Source organism: Protopterus annectens, chromosome 15.part0 (genome assembly GCF_019279795.1).
Source record: "Protopterus annectens isolate FY-2018-M chromosome 15.part0, PAN1.0, whole genome shotgun sequence".
Taxonomy (NCBI): domain Eukaryota; kingdom Metazoa; phylum Chordata; order Ceratodontiformes; family Protopteridae; genus Protopterus; species Protopterus annectens.
Window position 1 is genome coordinate 224,816,210 of NC_056749.1, and position 22,758 is coordinate 224,838,967.

Sequence of the window (22,758 nt, forward strand, 5' to 3'; positions counted from 1 at the left end):
ACAAGGCCCCCAAGGAGAGCACCCACCCCTGCTTGGGACCTTAACTTCGTACTGGAAAAGCTCACGCTTCTCCCTTTTGAACCTGCTGCTTCAGCAGAGTTAAAATTCCTCTCTTGGAAAACAGCCTTGCTTCTAGTCTTCACTTCAGCTAGAAGAGTGTCTTGAGTTACAAGCACTGGTGGCTGTAGAACCCTTTTATTATTTTCCATGATGACAGGGTTTCCCTCAGGACTAACCCATCCTCTATGCCTAAGGTGGTGTCCAATCCATCCATTTGCCTACCTTCCTCCCTAACCCTCAGAATAAAGGGGAAAGGATCCTGCACTCTTTGGATGTGCACAGACAGCTCGGGTCCTACCTTGATAGGACTAAGCTTTTCAGAAAATCTGACCAGCTGCTAGTCAGCTTTGCAACAGGGGCAGAGGGCAAGGCCATTTCAAAACAAACCATTTCCAAATGGATAGCACACTGCATCCATTTCTACTACAAGCACCATGGAAAACCAACCCCTCAGGGGGGCAGAACACATTCCACTAGGGCTACTTCTACCTCTACAGCATTTTTTCAGGGGAGTCCCTACCAGGGACATTCTGGAAGCTGCAAACTGGGGTGTTCTGTGCACACTTTCAAGCATTACCACTTGCCTATCTTTTCCAAATCCAGGGCAGGATTTGCTACAGCAGTCTTGCAAGGTGTACTAGCCAGCCCTAACTCTTGTTGACTGCCTCCACCCTACCTCAGCTTTGGGAATCAACCCAAGGGTTATGACTGCAACAGTGAAACACGAAGAACATAGTACAGTTGTGTACACTTACCATAAATGTAGATTTCGAGTGTATTCACTGTTGCAGTCCTGGTTTCCCTCCCTCCAGCCCCCCTGGCTTTCTCTATCTATCTACCTCTCCGCTCTATGGCTATTCCGAATGGCATTGGTATTTACTTTTTACTTGTGGTGTTTTCCCCACCATATACTACCTCCATATTTGGGGGCTGCTGACATTTGGGGCAAAAAAAACTGATGTAATGGTATAGGCTATCTGTTTTTGTACCCCTAACGACCTGACGCCATGGAAGAAGCGACAGCATCCGACGCAGAAATACTAAGACTCTGGTATTCGGGCCGACTGAGGTTCACCTGCAGGCAGATAACCCAAGTGTGATGACTGCAACAGTGAATACACTCGAACATCTACATTTATGGTAAGTGTACACAACTGTACTTTCTGCTGTCTCCAACAACAGTAGTCACCATAGATACCTCCTCTGTAGTTTGGGGGGGGGTCATTTAAGGGGAAGGTGTTCCAAACAGTTGGAACTAGTTAGGGATCAATCTTCACTTCAACATCCTGGGGATGAGGATGGTTCTCCTAGCATTGTAGGAAGTTCAAGACGTCTTGCCTTCAAGAGTGATAGCCGTACAAAGGACAAAATGTCAGTGGTTTAGTACATCAGGAAACAAGGAGGACCCAGTATTATGCCTTTTGCAGAGATCCCATGAGAGTATGACAATGGGCTTTAGATTCCTGTGGCCCTCAAATGGCAATTCACATTCCAGCGAAGTCCAGCTGGCTAGCAGACAGGCTTAACAGGACTTTCCTAATGCCTTATGATTGGTCTCTCAATATGTCAGTGGCTGAAGAAATTTTCAATCATTATGGCCTGCCTTGCTGTGACTTGTTTGCCTCTCCCACCAATGCAAAGTTCATAAGCTGCTTTGCCTAATTCCCCAACTCAGTCAGTCTTCCAGGGATGTTCTACTCTTCCACTGGCTCCCTGGTCGTCTTTATGCATTTCTACCTCTTCACTTAATACCCAGGTTTTTACAGAAGACATTAACTTGCAAATCACAAGTAATTCTCATTGCTTCGTAGTAGCTCAGACATATTTCGTTTCTGTTGCCCAAGACTCCATTGAGAAAGCCCCATTAGCTTCTAGATCCAAAAATCTATCTTTTTTACACCCCACTGGTCAGCCTCACCCTGACTTTCAGTATCTCAAGCTAACTGCATGGCTTCTCCAGTTTCCCCCAATGGTCAGACAAACATCCCTTTCAGAGTATGTAATCCACCTTTAATCCAGAAAGTCTACTCAAAAAAAAAAAAAAAACGTTAAAAGTAAATGGAAATGTTTCTGTTTTTGGGCCACCACTCAAGAATCAAACTATTTTTCATTTCTGTTGTGGATGTTTTACAGTTCTGGTCTTTTGTTTGAAGCAGGTTCCAGCTGTTTTACCATTGAAGTGCAATTAGTTATCTTCTTAAATTATCACTCTAAACAGTACTTTGGCCTCTCATAAACTGTGTGAGGCTTCTTCAAAGGAGTTTTCCTCTTTTGACCTCTCATTAAGGACCCCATGCTTCCTTGAGATTTAAATTTACTCCTGGAAGCATTAACAAAGCCTCAGTTTGAACCAACTTCACGTGCAGACCTGAAGTATTTATTTTGGAAAATTATGGTGGCTATTAAATCAGCTAAACACATTTCAGAACTACATGCCTTATCTGTTACTGTGCCATACCTGATCTTTCACAAGAATAGAGTCTCTTTGAGAACTAATCAGTCATTCGTCCCTAAAGTGGATCCATACTAGTCCGGACAGATTTGTTTTCCTGTGCTTAGGCCTCATTTGCAGAAGCTCACTTGGCTTCTAATTCCATAACCCAGTCTTTTTTCACATCCCTCTGGTCAGACCTCTCTTTTGGAGCTGCAGCACATTTGCAAAACAGATGGCATCAGAATTACCTACTTTTGGGACTTAAACCTTGTTTGCAACATAAGACATGTTTGAAGGACAGGTACTTGTCTGACTTAAAATACCCCTTAGGTTCTTAGGTTGGTACTAGGCTATCGTTCCTAGGGCCTATACAAGCCTAGCCATAACAATTCCTTGGATATTTCTTCCCACAATATTTACTTCCCTGGATCCCTGTCTAGCAGGCCAACTGATGTGATCCCCGGGGTGAATTTCCTATCTCCCATCCAATCATCAAGGTTCCTTTTGAAGAGGGCCAAGGAGGTGCCCTGCTTGACATGTATAGGCAGTCTATTCCAGAGTATGGGGAGTCTCTGTGTCAGGAACCTATCCCTCCAGCATGTTTTGTTCATTGTGATGACAAGATTTAGATCCCTGGAGCGTGTGTCTCTGAGGGATTGGGATTTCTTTAAGCGGAGCATGTCCAACAGCTCATGGTTTGACATGGCCTTGTATGTTAAGCAGAGATCACCTCAGAGTCGATGATATGCTACAGAGTATAGTTGGAATATTTTTTAGACGGTCAGCATAGGGCATCTGCTTTAGGCCTGTGATTCTTTTGGCCTGTGATTCTTTTGGTGAAGTTTTTCTGCAGCCTTTCCAGCTGTTGCAGATGTCTTGTGAGGTACATACCAAACTGGGCATTGTACTCTATAATGGGTCTAATGAGGGATGAGTACATTGGGACAAAGACCTCCTTTTTTTCTGGATGAAAAGCCCTTAGTGATGAGATGTGCCACATAGAAGGGTTTCCTGGCTGTTGTGGCGATGTGGTTATCGAAGGTGAAACCACTGTCCACCTGTGTCCCTAAGTCTTTGGAACAAGCTTTTCATCCAGGTGAAGCAGAGTTCTTCCTTTACCCAATTCGAGCATAACTTGGACCAGTGGATGGGGAATCGTAAATGTGCCCCCTTGTCTGGCACCTGCGTCTCTAATAGAGGCAGCCTATAAATGCTAGACCACCCAAGCCCACGTGTGTTCTTCAAAATAATCTTTGGTACCACAATTGTCAGATGTATTTGGGAAGCATGACTAGGCTTAAAAAGACCCCAGGGGTCGTTAGCCTAGTATACATCTGTGAACCTAAAAATAATAACCTTTCTGTTAATCTTCCATTATTGTTCCCAAATTATTCCATAAAAGAAAATATTTACTGTACTCTTAAGTGTCCATAGGCAATTAAAATATTGCCTACAGAAACCCAAAATATTTAGAAAGGACTCTTAGTTATTTGTATAGTTTGGAACCTAACCTGCTGGAAGCAAAGTTTTAAACATTACCTAGATGGCTATCTGATTCTATCTCCTTTGTCTACCCTAGCAGCAGCAAGACCCTAACTTCAAATTCCAAGGCCCATTATACAGAGTCTATGGCAGCCTTTACAGTCTTTTTTAGAAATTCCTACATCAGTGACATTTATGCTGCAGTAGCATTGTCTATGCAGCATATCTTTTCCAAACATTATAAATTGGAAATTTCTGGAATCAGAGCTGCATTTGAAACTTTGGTTCTCAGTAGTATCTTGTCATGATTCCACTTGAGAACTTGGGTAGCTTGGGATTCTGTCCCAGCTATTCAAATTGGATGGACTGATAAAATAGGTTACAAAAGCTATGTACTTACCATAACACTGGATCCTTTTCATCCAATTCTATCCAATATGACATCCTTGCATCTCCATCCAAATTGTCACTTTCTGCTGTCAAAGTGTCATTGCTTTTCTCCTGATGCAGGTCATTGCTAGGCAGAAAACTCAAACTTAAAGAGAGAGGCCCACAGAAGATTAGGCTGAACTTTTAAAGGAGCTCTAGGCACTAGAGCTCTCCGGCTAATTGCCAGAATGGGTCTGAAGAGTGCTTTGGTACCCAAATGTCATATAGGATGGATTTGGATGAAAAGGATCCAGTGTTATGGTAAGTACGTAACTTTTATATTTACAGCAGTAATGTTTGTTTTGATAAGAAAGGTATTCCTCATTCTGCAGTTAATTTTGTTTGCCTCATGATGTATTCTTTCAGGCATATGCCATTTTCTACTTCCCGTGATTTTTTAATATACTAGCATTGTGAAGAGAGAAAGAGAGAGACCGATGTGGTATTCCTCCCAGGGTATTTCCTGTTTACACTGCTTCTCCTACATACAGTTAATAGATAAGATGAGTGGGATAGTGCCATCTGGGAAGGTAGTATATGATATATGTGTACTGCCCATGTATTTGCCTTTCTTTTGAATGGAATGTTTTTTTCTTGGCAAGAGCCTATACTAAACTGTTAGAAGTTGATATAATCATAACAGTGTACCAGCTGTCTTAGAGAAGTGTTAGTTTTGCATGTAAATACCACTGTTTTGAACAATTTGCTGGATTCTTCTCAGGTGCTTTTATTTCTTATTAGTCATTGTCATACCACTAATGACAAGTATAATCCTTGCAGAGTGCCTGTTGAGGTTGAAAGGTGTCTAGTCTAGTCACGGGAGTATACATCTCAACTGTACAAATTTTCACAGAATGTCCGGATTTTTGTCATTTTTGGTCCGTTCCTCATAACAATTGTGGGTTTTTTGACAAATCATTGAGATGATCTAAGGATTAAAGTCACTAGATAATGCATTTGAGTTTGACTTCCTATCCTTCAAAAATGCATGCTAACACAAATCCTATTATTCTAACAACTTTCTAAGATTATAAGAGCAATATTTAAAAGGTGTCCCTATTTTTGGGCCTTTGTCCAGATTTCTTGTGCTAAGAAGTTGAGAAGTATGCGTGGCTGGAGATTACTTGAGGCCTTTGTGAAATACAGGGAGTGCATGCATGCATGTGTTCATTTTATTAAGTGCTTTCAGTATTTTGGTTGCTGCTAGTCTTTGCAGTCTGGGTAAAAAAAAAAACTTTTTCCAATCGTCCGCAAGCTAGGTTCACATACTACCACTAGTAACATAAATGTTCTTGTTATCTTGTGAGAAAAGTTCTTGTCTTTTGTTTGGGGGTAGGGTGGGCATGAATAAATGTATCAACAAAAGCAAACATTTTAACAACAGCCAGGCTTGTAAAATACTTCGGCAAAAACCAAGAAAATAGAATGTCAAAATTCACTACTTTGTCGTAACGTTTACTTTAACATTTTAAAGAGTATTTTCAGCATTCTGGTTCTGTATTTTTGCAAAAACTTTCATTGTTTTTTAAAGGGTCACTATGTACTCACTGTTCACAGTGAATCATACCAAGAAAAAAATGTAAACTTAGATGAAAGAATTTGATTTACATGTACGTTAAGCAATTTTTAATTGCATAAATAGTGGAAAAGTTAATATCTCTATCAAGAGACACAAGTCCCATTACAGAATAATATCTTTGGTAGATGGCCTGGATAAAAAAAGGTACCTTTAAAATAATTTAAAATTTAAGACTTGATTATGCATGATTCATCGGAAGTTGAGTCGTGCAGTCAGCAGTGGCAATGGCTGAGTGAATGTCCTGGCCAAATTACCCTTATTCAGTATAATTGTCACCTCAGTTCTTTCGAGAAAAGTTGGACTACATTTTTCACTGGCTGTTCTCTGCAGAGCAATTAGTTAAATGAAATAAAAAGTTTAAAATTACAAAACAGTGAGCATGTGTGAGAGAGGTTATAAAACAGTACGTGAAAGAAACTGTCGGACATTTAAGTGTGATTTAGCAACAGTTTATGGATGCAGTTGAATGACGGCTGTTAATGTGAATATGTGCTGTATGAGCAAGTGCTCTGGGCTTTGTTGAGTTAATGGTATGAAGTTGCTTTACTGTGCTGTTTTGGTGTCTTATATTGACTTTATTTATTTGTGAGCATAGCAACAAAGATTTTCATTTCACATTTTCTGCATCATTCTTAAGATGCTATGTTATCAAGGAGTCAATAAAAAAAATGCCCATTCGAAAATGTCTTCACAATTATCAGCAGAAATGTTTTGAGGGTTAGCTGCTTCGGTACTTTTGAAGATCAGTTGTCATGGCATGCACTTTTTATATCTGTTATTTCCAAGTTCTATTTGGGAATTTCATATTAAATATGGTAAAAAGACTTTTTCTTGTTATGTACACTTCTGCTTTATCCTGATTTCACTCTCCTATATTACCAAATTCACTTTGGTTAGGTGTTTCACATCCTTAAGGTCATACAGCCTACATATACAGTATAGTAACTATACTAACTAAAGATAAATTTTGATGTCTATAGTTTTGGGAAGTACACATTTTTGATCTTCAATAATGTTGAAATATGTTGTGCTAGTACAATTTCCATTGAAGGCAATGACATCTTTAGGTTTGGCACTAAACATTTTTTTTTTTCTGCAGATGCTGGCTTCATTAGTTATCCACCTATTTCTTCATCTCATACTCCTTGGGTGACAACGGTGGATAAAAGTACTAATAGTCCAAGTAGCAGCCACTGGGAATACTGTGGCTCTAAACGGGATCGAGACAGAGTCCCCTCCTCCAGTGATTATAGCTAGTAAGTATAGTAAGTTGATTACTCATTGGGATGATTCTTGGCAACATTATTACCAATGAGATTTAATCCACTGATGATATTCGTTATGTCATCATTGTTCCAGACTTTTAACTTCCTCTAATACCTCCCTGGCTAATGCATACCTCATGGCATTACTGTGTACCACCAGAATCCATAAATTGTTTTGTTTTTTTTTTGTCCTGTTCGACAATCTGAAGTGAGTTATGGGGTAGTTACTGAACATTCCGTTGTGTGTTCACTAATCTGGTCTTCATCTGTATATGCACTGGAAATGGTGCCAGGGTCAGTGGTGACTGGCTATCTCTATGGTATCAGGATGGCAAGTGTAAAAGTCCCTTTGGTTAAGTCAAATGTATATGTAGGAGTGCATTATCAATGACTGAAAAGCAGCATTATCGAAATATCCCATAACCTACTGATAGCTAGGCTTCCTTTGAGGAAGAGAGACCTCTGGGCTGGGCATGCATTTCGGTATGCTTACAGCGGACATTCGTCCTTCAACATATTAGCTGTGCCATCAGAGGACTCAGGCCTAAGTATAGACACTGTGACACTTTTGCTGCTGAAAAGCCTGAAAACCCCAGTTCCAGAACAAATAACTTCCAGTCAGAGGGGAGGATACCTCGCTATCTAACTTTTCGGCCAGCATCTCAGGGCTGAATGCTCATCCCTGTGTCTGCAAATTTTACACACATGAAATGAATCCCCTACATCTGGAGATGCTTCCCTGATTAAAGAGTTATGATTTGCTTCTCTTGAATCTTCTGCTTCTGAACTCTCGTAGGAGAATTTCACTACTAAAGTCAGATAGCCTCCCCACTGGTTTGCAACACAGAGGAGAGTGAGGATGCTTTATCTTTTGAATCCCTGCCCCAAAGGATTTCTTCACAGAGATGCTTGACTTTGATAACAGAACATTTTAGATGAGGGTATGAGAAGATGTCTAAAACTAGTAGGACCTCCTTGTTACAGAATAGCCCAGACCATTAGCTGTTCTATTTCTCTAGGCATTGGGTCCCTGGAGCCTGATTCAGAGCCACTGGTTGGAGGAAAACAGGTAAAATGTTTTTCGTGTTTCACTGTTGCAGTCATTACATTTGGGTTATCTGCCTGCAGGTAACCCTCAGCCAGGCCTGAATACCAGAGTTTTGGATTCCTGCATCGGATGCTGTCTCTTCCTCCATGATGTCATGTCGTCGGGGGTATAAAACATGCAGCCGACGCCATTACATCAGTCTTTCTTGCCGCACGGTGCCCGAAGCAGAAGCATTTCGCAAGTGCTAGTCGTCTGACTCCTGAAATTTTAAGTTTCGAGTTTCAGAACCGAAGTCTATGAAAAAAGCTAAGTACCCCATTGGGGATCCTTTTTTTTGCTCTTAACCGATGTCAGTAAAAGTTAACAATTGTCTTGCCTGTGGAAAGCAAATACCTCATAAAGATTTTCATTTGTACAGCATTCTTTGCTTAGGCCCAGACCACGACATCCCTCGCTGTCGGTTTCGTGCCTTATTCAACCCCCAAACTATTCGTCGTCTATTTTCGCAGCAAATTATTTTGGTACTCGGTTTAACTAAGCCATCCGTCTACCGATATTCCGAAAAAATGTAAGGATAAAGACAGACCGCAGTGGTCCAAAACTGCCGGCGACGCATCCGTTAAGCTAGTCGCCAGTTCACCGGTACTCAGTGAGGCACTTTCACAGCCTCTGATACCCGCTACTTCAGATTCGCAGGCTTCTATTGCGACCCATTCTGAGTCCGGTATGCCACGAGATGCTTCTTCAACTATGGAACCTGCAGATGTCTCTACCTTGGATGAGTCCGGAGCTATTGTGCAGACACCGGCTTCTGAGGGTGTATTCAGGCCTACAGATTTGCATTTTAAACCTACGCCATCTTCTTCATCCAGGCCTAAAACTTGACCCACGCCTAGAAAATGACGTCCAAACCGCATGGTCAGGCACATATGCCTAAAAAACAAATGCTTAGAATGGCTGAAGACTTTATCACTTTAATTAGGGGAAGCCAGCCTTCCCCCTCTAAGAGACCTAGAACAGATTTTCCTTCTGATTCTTCTGATCAGGATTCTGAAATCTCTGTTTCTTCTGATTACCAGGATTTGCCCTTACCTACCTATGACTATTCTGATGCAGAGGATTCCATTCCCTCTGCTTCCCCTCCAGAAGATTTTTCTTTTGGTGAAACCTTGCACACTCTTAGGGAGCATTTCCGTTGGGAAAGCCAGGATTACTCTGTCTCCAAAAAGAGGCTTAGGGAATTCTTACTCCTCCATCAACACAGGCCTTTAGCTGTACCTCCTATTCTGGACATTGTAGATTATGCCTTCTTGGAATCTAGCCTGTCCTCAGACACTACCTTCAGCTCCCAGAAAACCTGGCAGGTATTACAGAGTACCTGACTCTCACAAGTTCCTCTTCAAGAATCATACTGTGGATCCAGAGACCATTTCCCAAGGACCAAAGGGCATTAAGGCTACTGTTGCCAAAAAACGTACCCCATCTGATAGAGATTCTAGGGCCTTGGACAGATGGGGTAAGAAGGTATACACTTATGCTACTTTGGCCATTAGGGCCTTAAATTGCCAGTTTCATATGTTAAAGTATCAGCAGCATATTATGGGACTACTTAAACAGAAAATGATGTTGATTCCTGACTGTGCTGAGCATAAAGAATTGCAGGATTTAATTCATTCTGCTGAACAAGTTGATAAACATAGTTTGCAATGTGGTTTTGACTCTTTAGAAGCATCTTGCAGGGCTGGATCAGTGTGTCTGTACTTAGAAGGCATGCTTGGCTTAAGGAGCAAAACGTGCCAGATCATGTTAAAGCTGAATTACTGGATGCTCCCTTAAACCAAGACTGCCTGTTTGGCAACAAAGCAGAAGTCGTCCTCAAAAAGATGGAGAAAAAAGCTAAATCTATGCAAACTGTTAAAGATTTCCTGCAAGTACAGCCTCCCATATTTAGTAGGCATTGGCCTTCAAAGAATTGGTCCTTTCCAATCTCTTCCAGGCCTTCAGTCCAAACCCAGGAACAGCAGACCACTTTGGTTACAGTCTCAGGCTACACACAGGCCTAGGCAGTGGGAGTTTCCCACTTCTAAAACCGGAAGTAGTAAGACACCCCCCTATGGAAAAATGTCACAATGATTTAACCTTAACCCTTCCAGGCCCTGCTCAACTTCCTGCTCCCTTAGGAGGAAAGCTCGCCCTGCATGCAAAAAACTGGGAACTCATTACCCAGGACAAATGAGTTTTAAATATAGTTTCCCAAGGATACAGATTCCAATTCCACACCCTACCAACCCCAAACGGTTGGCCAGCCCTACCCCCAAATCAGTGGGCAGAGGCTCAACAGCAGGTTCTCTCTCTTCTAAGTATCAGGGCTATTCAACCTGTCCCAGCAGAAGAAAAGGGGACAAGGTTTTTATTCAAGACTTTTCCTGGTACCCAGAAAAGACAGCTCCTGGCGTCCTTTCCTGGCCCCTCTCTATTCTAAATACATTTTTGGTAATCCCAAAATTCAAAATGCTAACACTTCAACAGCTGCTTCCTATGCTAGGCAAAGATGCCTGGTTGGCAATCTTAGACTTAAAGGAAGCTTACTTGCACATTCCAATAAGGGAATCTTGCAGGAAATACACTTCCCTTTGGCTTATCTACTGCTCCCAGGGTATTCACAAAGTGTCTAGCTCCAGCCATTGCATTTTGCAGGCAGAGAAATATTCAAATATACCCATACCTGGACGATTGTCTGATTCAGACAGAAAGCCAGGACATGCTATTAAAACATCTGGCATTCATAAAGAAACTTCTAACCTCGCTGGGGTACACCATAAACGAAAAGAAATCTCATCTAGTACCCTGCCAACAGATTATATTCCTGGGAGCAAGCTTGAACACAACTTCCCAGATGGCTTACCTCACTCAAGAGAAACAACTTTGACACCCTACTTCAAACTACTGGCCACGAAGACCCAGCTATCTGCAAGGACATTTTGCAAGCCCTGGGGTTCATGGCCTCTTGCATTCTACTAATTCCATATGCAAGACTGTATATGAGGAAACTAAATGGTATCTAAAAAGCCTATGGTGTCAACATTCTCAGGACCTGAAATCAATGATTCCTATCATTCTTTCTATAAAGACAGAGTTGCTTTGGTGGGCAGAGGCCAGACGCCACAACAAGGGGCTCCTTTTCAATCTACCCCCTGCCGCCCAAACCCTAACAACAGACGCATCAGACTATGCATGGGGGGCTCACTTTGCAGGGCAGTACATTCAGGGCAAATGGAACCCGAGTCAGATGCACCTGCATATCAACCAAAAAGAAATGTTAGCTGTACAGAATTCCCTGACAGCCTTCAAAGACCACATCCTTCCAGGGCAATTATTGGTAAAGACAGACAACACCACAGTTATGTGGTACATAAACAAGCAGAGGGGAACCCACTCGTAACCTCTCTGCAGACTAGCCATGGCTCTGTGGAACACAGCCTTGAGCTGCCAAGTGCACCTACAAGCTCAATTCCTGCTAGGCAAGCTAAATTCACTGGCAGGTGACCTAAGCAGCGATCTCATGGATCCACACGAATGCAAGCTGGAACCAAAAATATTCAACCTCTTGAGGAACAAATGGGGGACTCCAGATATAGATCTGTTTGCCTCCCCCCAGAACTACCAATTGGACAAATTCTGCACAAGGACTCCCCACAGTCAAGCTTGGAAAGTGGATGCCTTGTCCTTTACCTGGGAAAACCTCTCGGTTTATGCCTTCCCCCCTCTGCCTCTCCTGTCGAAGGTTCTGCTAAAGATCAAACAGGACAAACCAAGGATAATACTTATTGCACCAGACTGACCCCGCCAGCACTGGTACCCCCTCTTGCGCAACATGATACTGCTGGATCCATGGCACCTACCTCAGACACCTTCCCTGCTGTCCCAGCAGGTGAGCCAGATTCTGCATCCTCAGCTTCAAACCCTGAACATTGCAGCCTGGCTAATTCCTTGAGCTCTCCAATAGCATCTCTCAGTAAGCAGGTGCTGGATGTCATTCTGGAAGCAAGGAGACCTAGTACTAGAAAATCCTATGGTGAAAAGTGGAAAATATACTGTTCCTGGAGTCAGACCCAGGATATGGGCACTACGGTGCCCAGCTTACCTCATATTCTTCAGTACTTAACAGAAATGCTCCACAAGGGCTTATCTTTCTCATCAATTAAAATTCATGCCTCTGCAATTTCAGCACATTATAATACTGAACACCCCTCTACTTTCACCCACTGTTAAATCAGTTCCTCAAAGGGGCAAAAATTTAAGACCCCCCCCCCCAGGCGAGCCCCTACTCTAGCCTGAGACCTTAACTTTGTATTGGAAAAGCTCACTCTCCCTCCATTTGAACCAGCTGCAACTGCAGAGTTGAAATTCCTTTCTTGGAAAACAGCCTTCCTTCTAGCCATCATTTCAGCAAGAAGAGTGTCTGAATTACAGGCCCTCATGGCAGTGGAGCCCTTCATCATCTTCCATGCAGATAGGGTTCCCCTCAGGACCAATCCTTCCTTTATGCCCAAGGTGGTGTCTAGTGTGGCTCTAAATCAGTCCATTCATTTGCTTACCTTTTTCCCGAATCCACAAAACAAAGGAGAACGAATTCTGCAGTCTTTGGACGTGCACAGACAACAGAGATTTTATTTGGACAGGACTAAGCCGCTTAGAAAATCTGAACAGCTGCTAGTTGGCTTTGCTGCAGGGGCAGAGGGGGGAAGACCATTTCTAAATGGATAGTCCATTGCATTCATTTCTGCTATAAGCACCATGGAAAACCTACCACACGGGATAAGATCACATTCCACCAGGGCTGCATCTACCTCTACAGCCTTTCTCAGAGGGGTCCCTACTAGGGACATCCTAGAAGCTGCTACCTGAAGCTCTGTACATAGCTTCACCAAGCATTACTATATGTCTATTTTTTCTAAATCCAGAGCTGGTTTTGCCACTGCAGTTTTGCAGGGCTTAATAGCTGGCCCTAATGCTCTCTAACTTCCTTCTCCCTTCCTTAACTTTGGGAATCAACCCAAATGTAATGACTGCAACAGTGAAACACGAAGAACATAGTACAGTTGTGTACACTTACCATAAATGTAGATGTTCGAGTGTATTCACTGTTGCAGACCTGGTTACCCTCCCTCCAGTCCCCTGACTTCTCTTGGCTCTACCTTTGCTTCTTTTAAGCTTTATGATGTATTTCCTTTTTGATGGAGGTGTAACATAACATATAATTGCTTCCCTTTGTGGGGACACCTGACATCATGGGCAAGAAAAACTGATGTAATGACATTGGTTGCATGTTTTATACCCCTGACGTCATGGAAGAAGAGAGATAATCCGACACAGGAATCGAAGACTCTGGTATTCAGGCCAGCTGAGGGCTACCTGCAGGCAGATAACCCAAATGTAATGACTGCAACAATGAATGCACTCAAACATCTTCATTTATGGTAAGTGTACACAACTGTACTTTCTACAGCGTGCTAAGACAGTAGTATCTGTACAAGCATTCTGTAGCTAACATAGCAGTGGTTTCCCTAGGATTATCTATGAGATTGTAACTAGCACCTGGCTCAAGCATGATGTTGAAACTTTATGGTAGGAAAGTTTACACCACTTATACTCTAGCCTTTTTAGTGTTCCTGGAATGTATGAGTATGTGACGGAGAGATCATGGCAGATGAACCCTGAAGGACTAGATTGCCAGGCTGATCCTAGTTACATCTGAAATACGGAATCATGCTATTAAGTGTAGCTACAGTGCTTTGTACACATGCAATAGAAGTGCAGCCACAAGATCATTACTACATGTGCAGGCTTGGCTCAGGATTCAGCAACTGACTGATGATTTTAAGAAGCTGCTGTTAAACATCCCTTTGGTAAACACCTATTATTTAGATTCCACTTTTGGAGAAATCTGTAAAAGCCTGGAAGAAAATGAGATGATAGTGATATATGTTAAGCAACTTTTTCAAAATGTTATGTACTGAGAACTGCCCACTAAGCAGTGATCTTTTCACAGAAAACATTCCAAGGCTAACCATTTTAAATAAAAGAAATCCTCTAAAGTAAGACAAGCTTAGAGTTGTTAGCAGAGGCTTGGGTCCAAAACAGGGTAGTCAGAGAGGAGTCAAGTCCCCCTCCAGGAAGGGGACAGTAGCAACTGTACATCCAAAATTTTTCAATTTTACTACTGCATTTGTTGCACTTGACTGTATTTCACATCAACTGCTGCTTTTACTTATTTAAGAAAAGATCTGATGTTTATCATGTTACACTGCTGCAGTCATTACACTTGGGTTATCCTGCCGTCAGGCGGTTCCCCAGTCTGCCTGAGTTCCAAAGTCTTGGTCCGGCGTCGGTTGCTGTCACCTCCTCCCTGACGTCAGTGCGACAAGGGGTATATAAGATGCAGCCGATGCTATTTTCTTCAGTCTTTCTTGCCGCGCGGTGCCCGAAGCAGAAGCAGTTCACAAGTGCCGGTCGGCCGACTCCTGAGATTTTCATTCCGAATCCAGAACCAAAGTCTTCTACAAAGCTAAGTACCCCGTTGGGGAAACTTTTTCTTGCCTCAGACCGATGTCAGTAAAAGTTAATAACTGTATTTTTTGTGGGAAGCAAATACATCATAAGGATTTCCACTCCTATTGTATTCCATGCCTAGGCCCAGACCATGACATCACTGGTTGTCGGTTTTGTGCTAGGTTTAACAAGCGCACTATTAAATGTCGGTTTGATTTTGCCCGACATTACTTTGGCAGAAAATTCGATTACACCATGCCGTCAGAACTTCCGACGACTGGAATGCATAAAAAGCGCAAAGACAAGGACAGGCATCCGAGGCCCAAAACTGACGACGAGGCCTCTTCTAGGCCAGTCGCCGGTTTTCAGCGAGGAGCCTACGCAGCCCCTGACAACTGCTTCCACAGAACCACAGGCCGCCTCCAACTCCCACGTGGAGCTGGCTGGGCCTTCGGATGCTCTAGGTTTTTAGCCTACCGAAACTAACCCTTCAGAGGGAACCGAAGTAGCTGAGCAATCCATAGCTTCAGAGGGTGTCTTCAGACCTACCCAGTTAACCATTAAACCCTCTGCTAAGTCTAAGGCCCCCTTAAAAACTAAGAAACAGATACAGCATTCTCCAGGACAGGCTTCCATGCCTAAGAAACAAATGCTCAAAATGGCCGAAGACCTAATCACCCTGATCAGGGGGTCCCATCCCCTTCCTGATAAAAGGCCCAGACAAGATGCAGACTATGAATCTTCCGACCAAGTGTCCATTTCTTCAGATTCATCCTCAGACCTAGGATACTCTTTACCCCCTTATGAGGATTCTGATGCTGAGGAATCAATTCCATCAGCCTCTCCACCTGAGGACTACTCCTTTGGGGAGACCTTGCATACCATGAGGGAGCATTTCCATTGGGAAGGCCAGGATTACTCAGAATCCAAGAAAAGGCTCAGAGACTTTCTTTTATTGCCTCAACACAGACCCCTGGCTATTCCGCCAGTGTTAGATATTGTGGATGATGTGTACACTGAATCCAGCTTAAAACCTGACTCCTTACCTCCAGCCCCAGTTAAACCTGATAGATATTACAGAGTCCCTGACTCTCACAAATTTCTGTATAAACGCCCTGTTGCTGACCCTGAAACTATTTCTCAGGGACCCAGAGGGATTAAGGCCTCATCAGCAAAAAACCCAGTTCCCTCTGACAGAGATTCCAGAGCATTAGACAGATGGGGAAAGAAAGTATTTATGTCTGCAACTTTAGCAATGATAGCCTTAAATTGCCAGTTCCACATGCTAAAATATCAGCAATTTTTGATGTCTCAGTTGAAACAAAAGATGCTTCCAGATTCAGATCCTCCTAATTTTAAAGAAATGCAGGATTTATTGCATGCAGCTAAACAAGTGGGAAAACATACTTTGCAATGTGGGTTTGATTCCTTAGAGGCCTCCTGTAGAGCAGCAGTTACAGGCTCTGTCATTAGAAGGCATGTTTGGTTAAAAGAACATACGTTACCAGATCATGTTAAGGTAAAATTATTGGATGCACCTTTGCAGCGGGATGTGTTTTTTGGAGATAAGGCAAAATCTATGCAAACAGTGAAGGATTTCTTACAGGTTCAGCCTCCTCGTTTTAGCAGAAATTGACCAACAAAGAATTGGTCCTTTCCAGTGTCAGACAGACCTCAAAGGGGCAGATACAGACGTCAAAAGGTAGAGGTCAAGCACAAGGCCCTTACAGGCCTCGACAATGGGGTACACCAGGCCAGAAAGAAGGGGAAGACAGGCCACAACCTTATAAAAAGAAGCCTCAATGACTTCCCACTACAGCTGCCAGACAGCTCTCTCTTGGCAGCCCCCTTAGGAGGAAAACTGGCACTTTTCTATCACAATTGGCATTGCATCACCAAAGACAAATGGGTTTTCAACATTGTATCTCAAGGTTACAGGTTCCACTTTCACACTCTGCCAAGGTTAAAAGGAATGCCAAATCTGCCACCAAATCAATGTGCAGAGGCTCAAAAACAAATTACAGCACTCATGGACATGAGAGCTATTCAAAAGGTGCCACCACAGGAGCAAGGACAAGGATTTTATTCAAGACTTTTTCTGGTTCCCAGAAAGGACAAAGTCTGGAGACCCATTCTGGATCTTTCTTCTCTAAACACTTACCTGGATGTTCCGAAATTCAAAATGTTGAGACTACAGCAGCTTCTTCCCATGCTGGGCAAGAAAGCTTGGCTCGTGACTTTGGACCTCAAGGAGGCATACCTGCATGTCCCTATCAGACAAAACTGCAGAAGATACCTCAGATTTCTAGCTGGTTCAATGCACTATCAATTCTCTGCACTGCCCTTTGGCTTATCTACTGCGCCCAGGGTCTTCACAAAGTGCCTGGCACCAGTAATTGCATTTTGCAGGCAAAAAGGAATTCAAATTTATCCATACCTGGATGACTGCCTGATTCAAGCAGAGAGCAAGGACATTCTTCTAAAGCATCTGGCGTTCGTAAAAAAGTTAAGTTGCCTGGGGTACACAGTAAACAAAAATAAATCGAAGCTAGTGCCCTCACAACAGATAATATTCCTGGGTGCCAGCTTGAACACCGGCCCAGATGGCTTATCTCACACCAGACGAACAAGGACAACTGACTCAATACTTTCAATTGATGGCAACAAAGACCCAACTCCCTGCAAGAAAAATTCTGCAGGCCTTGGGTTATATGGCATCTTGCATACTACTAATTCCATATGCCAGACTGCATATGAGGAAACTACAATGGTACCTAAAGAGTGTATGGTCTCAACACTGTCAAAGTTTGGAAACAGTTATACCTCTAATTCCTTGCCTTCAACAGGAGTTTCGATGGTGGGCTCAAGCTTGTCACCTCAGCAAGGGACAGCCTTTTACTCAACCCACAGCCAGGCAAACACTAACAACAGATGCATACATATGGCAGGAAAATGTATTCAAGGCAAGTGGCCCACAGAGCAAAGGCGTCTTCATATCAATCAAAAAGAGATGCTAGCTGTACAAAATGCACTTACAGCTTTCAAGGACTTGCTGCATCCAGGACAACTACTACTAAAGACAGACAACACTACAGTTATGTGGTACATAAACAAGCAAGGGGGCACACACTCCTACCCCCTCTGCAGACAAGCCATGACTTTGTGGAACACAACTCTAGACTTCCAAGTTCATCTGCAAGCACAATTCCTGCCAGGAGAGAAAAACACACTGGCAGACGACCTAAGCAGAAACATGGATCCCCATGAATGGGAATTGAATCCACAAATATTCAGAATGATAACACAAAAATGGTGGAGCCCAGACATAGATCTGTTTGCATCCCCAATGAACTGCCAGGTACAGAAATTCTGCACAAGGAGTTACCATCAACAAGCATGGAAAGTGGATGCCCTGTCATTCAGCTGGAAAAACCTGCAAGTTATACGCTATCCCTCCTTTACCTCTCCTTCCAAAGGTACTCATAAAAGCCAGGCAAGAAGAGCCAAAGATGATCCTGATTGCACCAGACTGGCCACGCCAGCACCTGGTACTCAATCTTAAAGAAGTTAGCACAAGAACCACCCTGGATTTTGCCTCAAATCCCACATTTGCTGACACAGCACAACAATCGGATACTTCACAGCCAGCTAAAGACCTTAAACCTAGCTGCATGGAAAATTCCTTAGTCAACAATACCGCTCTCCAAAGCTGTTATGGATGTCATTCTGGAGGCCAGAAGGCCTAGCACCAGAAAAGCCTACTCGGATAAATGAAAGAGATTCTGTGCCTGGAACCAGGCGAACAGCCTTGACCCTCTTGTCCCAAACATTCCTCAGATACTTCAATATTTAACCGAGATGCTGGACAAGGGCCTCTCCTTCTTATCCATCAAGATCCAGGCCTCAGCCATTTCTGCTCATTACAACACGGTTCCACCAATTTTTTCTAATCGTTTGCTCAAACAATACCTCAGAGGGGCTAAAATCATAAGACCGCCCCGTAGAGTACCTACCCCAACTTGGGACCTCAACTTTGTTATGGAAAAATTAACTTTGCCTCCTTGTGAGCCAGCTAACACAGCAGAATTAAAATACATCTCTTGGAAAACTGCTCTGCTACTGGCAATAACATCAGCACGAAGAGTTTCAGAATTACAGGCACTAATGGCAGTGGAACCTTTCCTCATTTTCCACCAGGACAGGGTGTCTTTAAGAACTAACCCTACATGTATGCCAAAGGTGGTATCAAGTGTGGCTCTAAACCAAACTATTCACTTGCCAACTTTCTATCCAAAACCACAGAACAAAGGGGAGAGACTACTACATTCTTTGGAAATTCACAGGCAGTTACGCTTCTACTTGGACAAAACCGAAGCTTTCAGAAAATCTGAGCAATTGTTGGTAGCATATGCTGCAGGAGCACAGTGAAAAGCCATTTCAAAACAGACTATCTCAAAATGGATAGGACATTGTATACGTTTCTGCTATACCCACCATGGGAAACCTGTACCTTACAGCATTAGATCTCACTCCACCAGGGCAACAGCCACTTCAACTGCCTACCTCAGAGGAGTACCTACCAAGGATATTTTGGAAGCAGCAACATGGAGTTCTGTGCATACCTTCACCAAGCATTGCCATTTGCCTTTATACTCCAAATCCAGAGCTGGCTTCGTCACTGCTGTGCTGCAAGGCCTTATAGCCACCCCTAATGCCTTATAGAACCAGCCTCCCTTCCTCAGCTTTGGGATTCCACCCAAGTGTAATGACTGCAGCAGTGTAACACGATGAACATAGTACAGTTTTGTACCGACCATAAATGCAGATGTTCGAGTGTAAGCACTGCTGCAGTCCAGGTTACCTACCCTCCCTCCTTCCACTCTTATTTGCTGGTAACTGAAAGTTGTTGTTTGCTTTTCTTATGTATGTTTTATTAGCAATTTGAATTGCCTACCTGTTTGGGGGCACCTGACATCTGGGGCAAGAAAAACTGAAGAAAATGGCGTCGGCTGCATCTTATATACCCCTGTCACACTGACATCATGGAGGAGGCGACAGCAACTAACGCCGGACAAGACTTTGACTTGGCTGACTGGGGAACCGCCTGACGACAGGATAACCCAAGTGTAATGACTGCAGCAGTGTTAACACTCGAGCATCTATATTTATGGTAGGTACAAAACTGTACTTTCTGCTGTTTTATTCTGTTGCCTATTTAATTTAAGAAAAAAAGTGTTCTTTAATTTTGTTGTTCCGTTGTACTTCTGCTGGCTGTGGTATAGAATGGATTCAAACTGGCTGAATTCAGTACCGTTTGAGGATTGAGTACTAAAAATCAGTTCATCTTCTTTTGGAGAAACCCCAATGTACCCTCATTGCAGGAGTGTACAGTAGGATAGTCTAATTGAAGTTTACTGTTTCAGGGCACAGTTTGAACTATTTCATTGGTTTCTTTGTATTAGCTTAAAAAACAAATTTGCGCTGGTTGACACTTGCCTTGGAAAGACTCCAGAGAGTTGGGCAATCAGCCTCTGCCCTCTGATCGTACCAAATCATCCAGGAGAATTACAAATGCTAAGTTTCAATTTTACTACTGCAATTGTTGCACTTGACTGCATTTCACACCAACTGCTGCTTTTACTTAATTAAGAAAAGATCTGTTCTGTTGTTTTATTTTGTTAAGGGAAAAAATGTGCTGTTTTTTTTACTCTGTTGCCTATTTAATTTAAGAAAAAAGTGTTCTGCTTTAATTCTGTTCCATTGCACTTCTGTTGGCCGTAGTATAGACTGAATTCAGACCAGCTGAATACAGTTCTGTTTAAGGATTGTGCACTAAAAGTCAGTATGTTATCTTTTGGAGACCCCCATCCCCTCCCATACCCTCGTGGCAGGATATAGCAGTAGGAATATCTAATTGAAGGTTACTGGCTCAGGGCTCAGTTTGAGCTATTTCATTGGTTCAGTGCTCAGTTTGAGCTTTTTCATTGGTTTCTTTGTATTAGCTGCTTTGCCTTTGTGTAGTACACCTCTGCACATGGGGAGTGACTCTTGGCAGTTATAAATGCAAAAGTGCCAGTAGATGTATTTTCACTCAGAAGCAGCTGCCATCTAGAAGAGCAGATGTTCTTGTTCACTGTTGAAGTCATCACTTGTGGGTTATCCCTGTTGGGTAGCCGTCGGCCGGCCTGAATAACAGAGTAAAGATTTTCCCCTCCTGCATCAGCCGCAGTTCGCCAGGGACTGACGTCAGTAGTATAAAGCAGGGCAGCCAATCCCATTACATCAGTCTTTCTTGCTGTGGAGCCCGAAGCAGAAAACGATTACATGTGTGTTGGTCGGCCGCTGCCAAGAGTGAAGTAGAAAATAACCAAAGCTAAGTACCCCATTGGGTACCTTTTTCTTGCACTAACCGATGTTCGAAAAAGTAAATTATTCTCTCCGCTTGGAAAACTAACACCACTCTGAGATGTCCATAACCTGTGTGTAACCTGTTTAGGCCTAGACAACGATGGCCCTGGTTGTCAGTTCTGCGCTCTCTTTAACGCTTGGACCATCCGCCATAGAGCAGAATTTGTAGCTAGGCATTTCAAAGATAGTCCTTCGCAGTACGAAATGGCATCCGTCGGTCAGCATACAGTGGATATCACCAAAAAGAGAAAGGATAAAGAAAGGGACAGACCACATAAAGTTAGGCCTTCAGACGACTCTACCTTTGTCAGCCAGCAGCTCTACAGAATTCAGTGAGGCGCCTACACAGCCCCTGATACCAGACACTATTCCTCCGCAGGCCTCTACCGAGACCCATTTGGAATCTGGAACGTTGCCGGATCAAACTGCAGCTGCCGAATTTTCGGTTGTCAGCTTCGTGGTTGGGTCCGGAGATGCTCCTACACCAAAAGAGAATTCAGGAAAAAAGTCATCAAAGCTAACTATACCCTCCTAAGGGATGGTATACTAGGCTTCCAGGCTCCAGATCTATGTCATTTTCATTCGCTCCTCAGTCTTTGCTTTTGGAACTGACCCAGCCACTTTACAAGCTTAGGCTTCGAAGCTCGAGCTCCTCTTCTCCATTCTATAATGCCTCAATCTGAAGTAGCTACTTCATTTGTTCTGCAAACTGTGGGTCTCGGATCCGACCTCGGATCCGACCGGCAGCTTTCCAAGCTTCAAGATCTGAGCTCCTAGCTCCTCTCCTCTACCCATAATCCCCTGTCACCACCACACTACCTCAGATCGTTTTTGCCGCGGCTTGATCACAAGCAACTTGAGAAGAGCTCCTGAGCTTTAGTAGCAGGGAAGTGATTTTTTTCTTAAATTTCGACTAATTAAAAAGTGTATGTGTTGAGAGAGTGTTTCTCTGCCCTTTTTTATTTTCGGGATTGGCGCTTTGGTGTTTAGTTATCCTCCCCTAGGTGTTTGGGCGTGTGAGTGCGTGTGTTAGTAAAATGGCCGAAGGCCGTAAGGCTTTTTTTTCTAAGTGCACTGGGTGTGGCCATAAGCCTTCCCCAGCTGATGGCCACACTCAGTGCGTTATATGCATGGGGGTTGCCCATTTGTCGTCAGACTGCCAGGTTTGCGTAGCCTTCAACCCCCGGGCTGTGAGGGACAGGAGGAACAGGCTTATTCTGGCGGGATTGCTTCCCCCGGAGGAGGCCTCTTCCTCCTCTCCCTCTAAGGTGCAGGCTGCCCAGGTAGCTTCGGCACCCTTGACTCCCTCGACTCAGGCTGGGACTCAACCTCCCACTGTTGCCTTGAGTACGAGGGAAGTTCAGTCTTCTCCTTCTAGGGAAAAGCACAGGGAGAAACACCGACATGAGGCGAGCCGAGCCTCACCCCTTGGCTCCGCCATTGAAGACTGCTAAATCGCCCCCGAGGGTGTCCGGATCTTCTCCTTCTCGGCTCCGATCCC

The 22,758-nt window shown here is 43.5% G+C and overlaps 1 protein-coding gene across 1 annotated transcript in view; it reads left to right on the plus strand.

Annotated features, from left to right (window-relative positions):
* LOC122790151 (pre-mRNA 3'-end-processing factor FIP1-like) overlaps nt 1-22,758 on the plus strand; it is a gene marked incomplete in the record, with an annotated part of 1,284,544 nt that overhangs the window by 1,074,972 nt on the left and 186,814 nt on the right. The window contains 1 exon segment of the mRNA XM_044057737.1: nt 7,084-7,240. Coding sequence (XP_043913672.1) covers nt 7,084-7,240 — 157 coding nt within the window.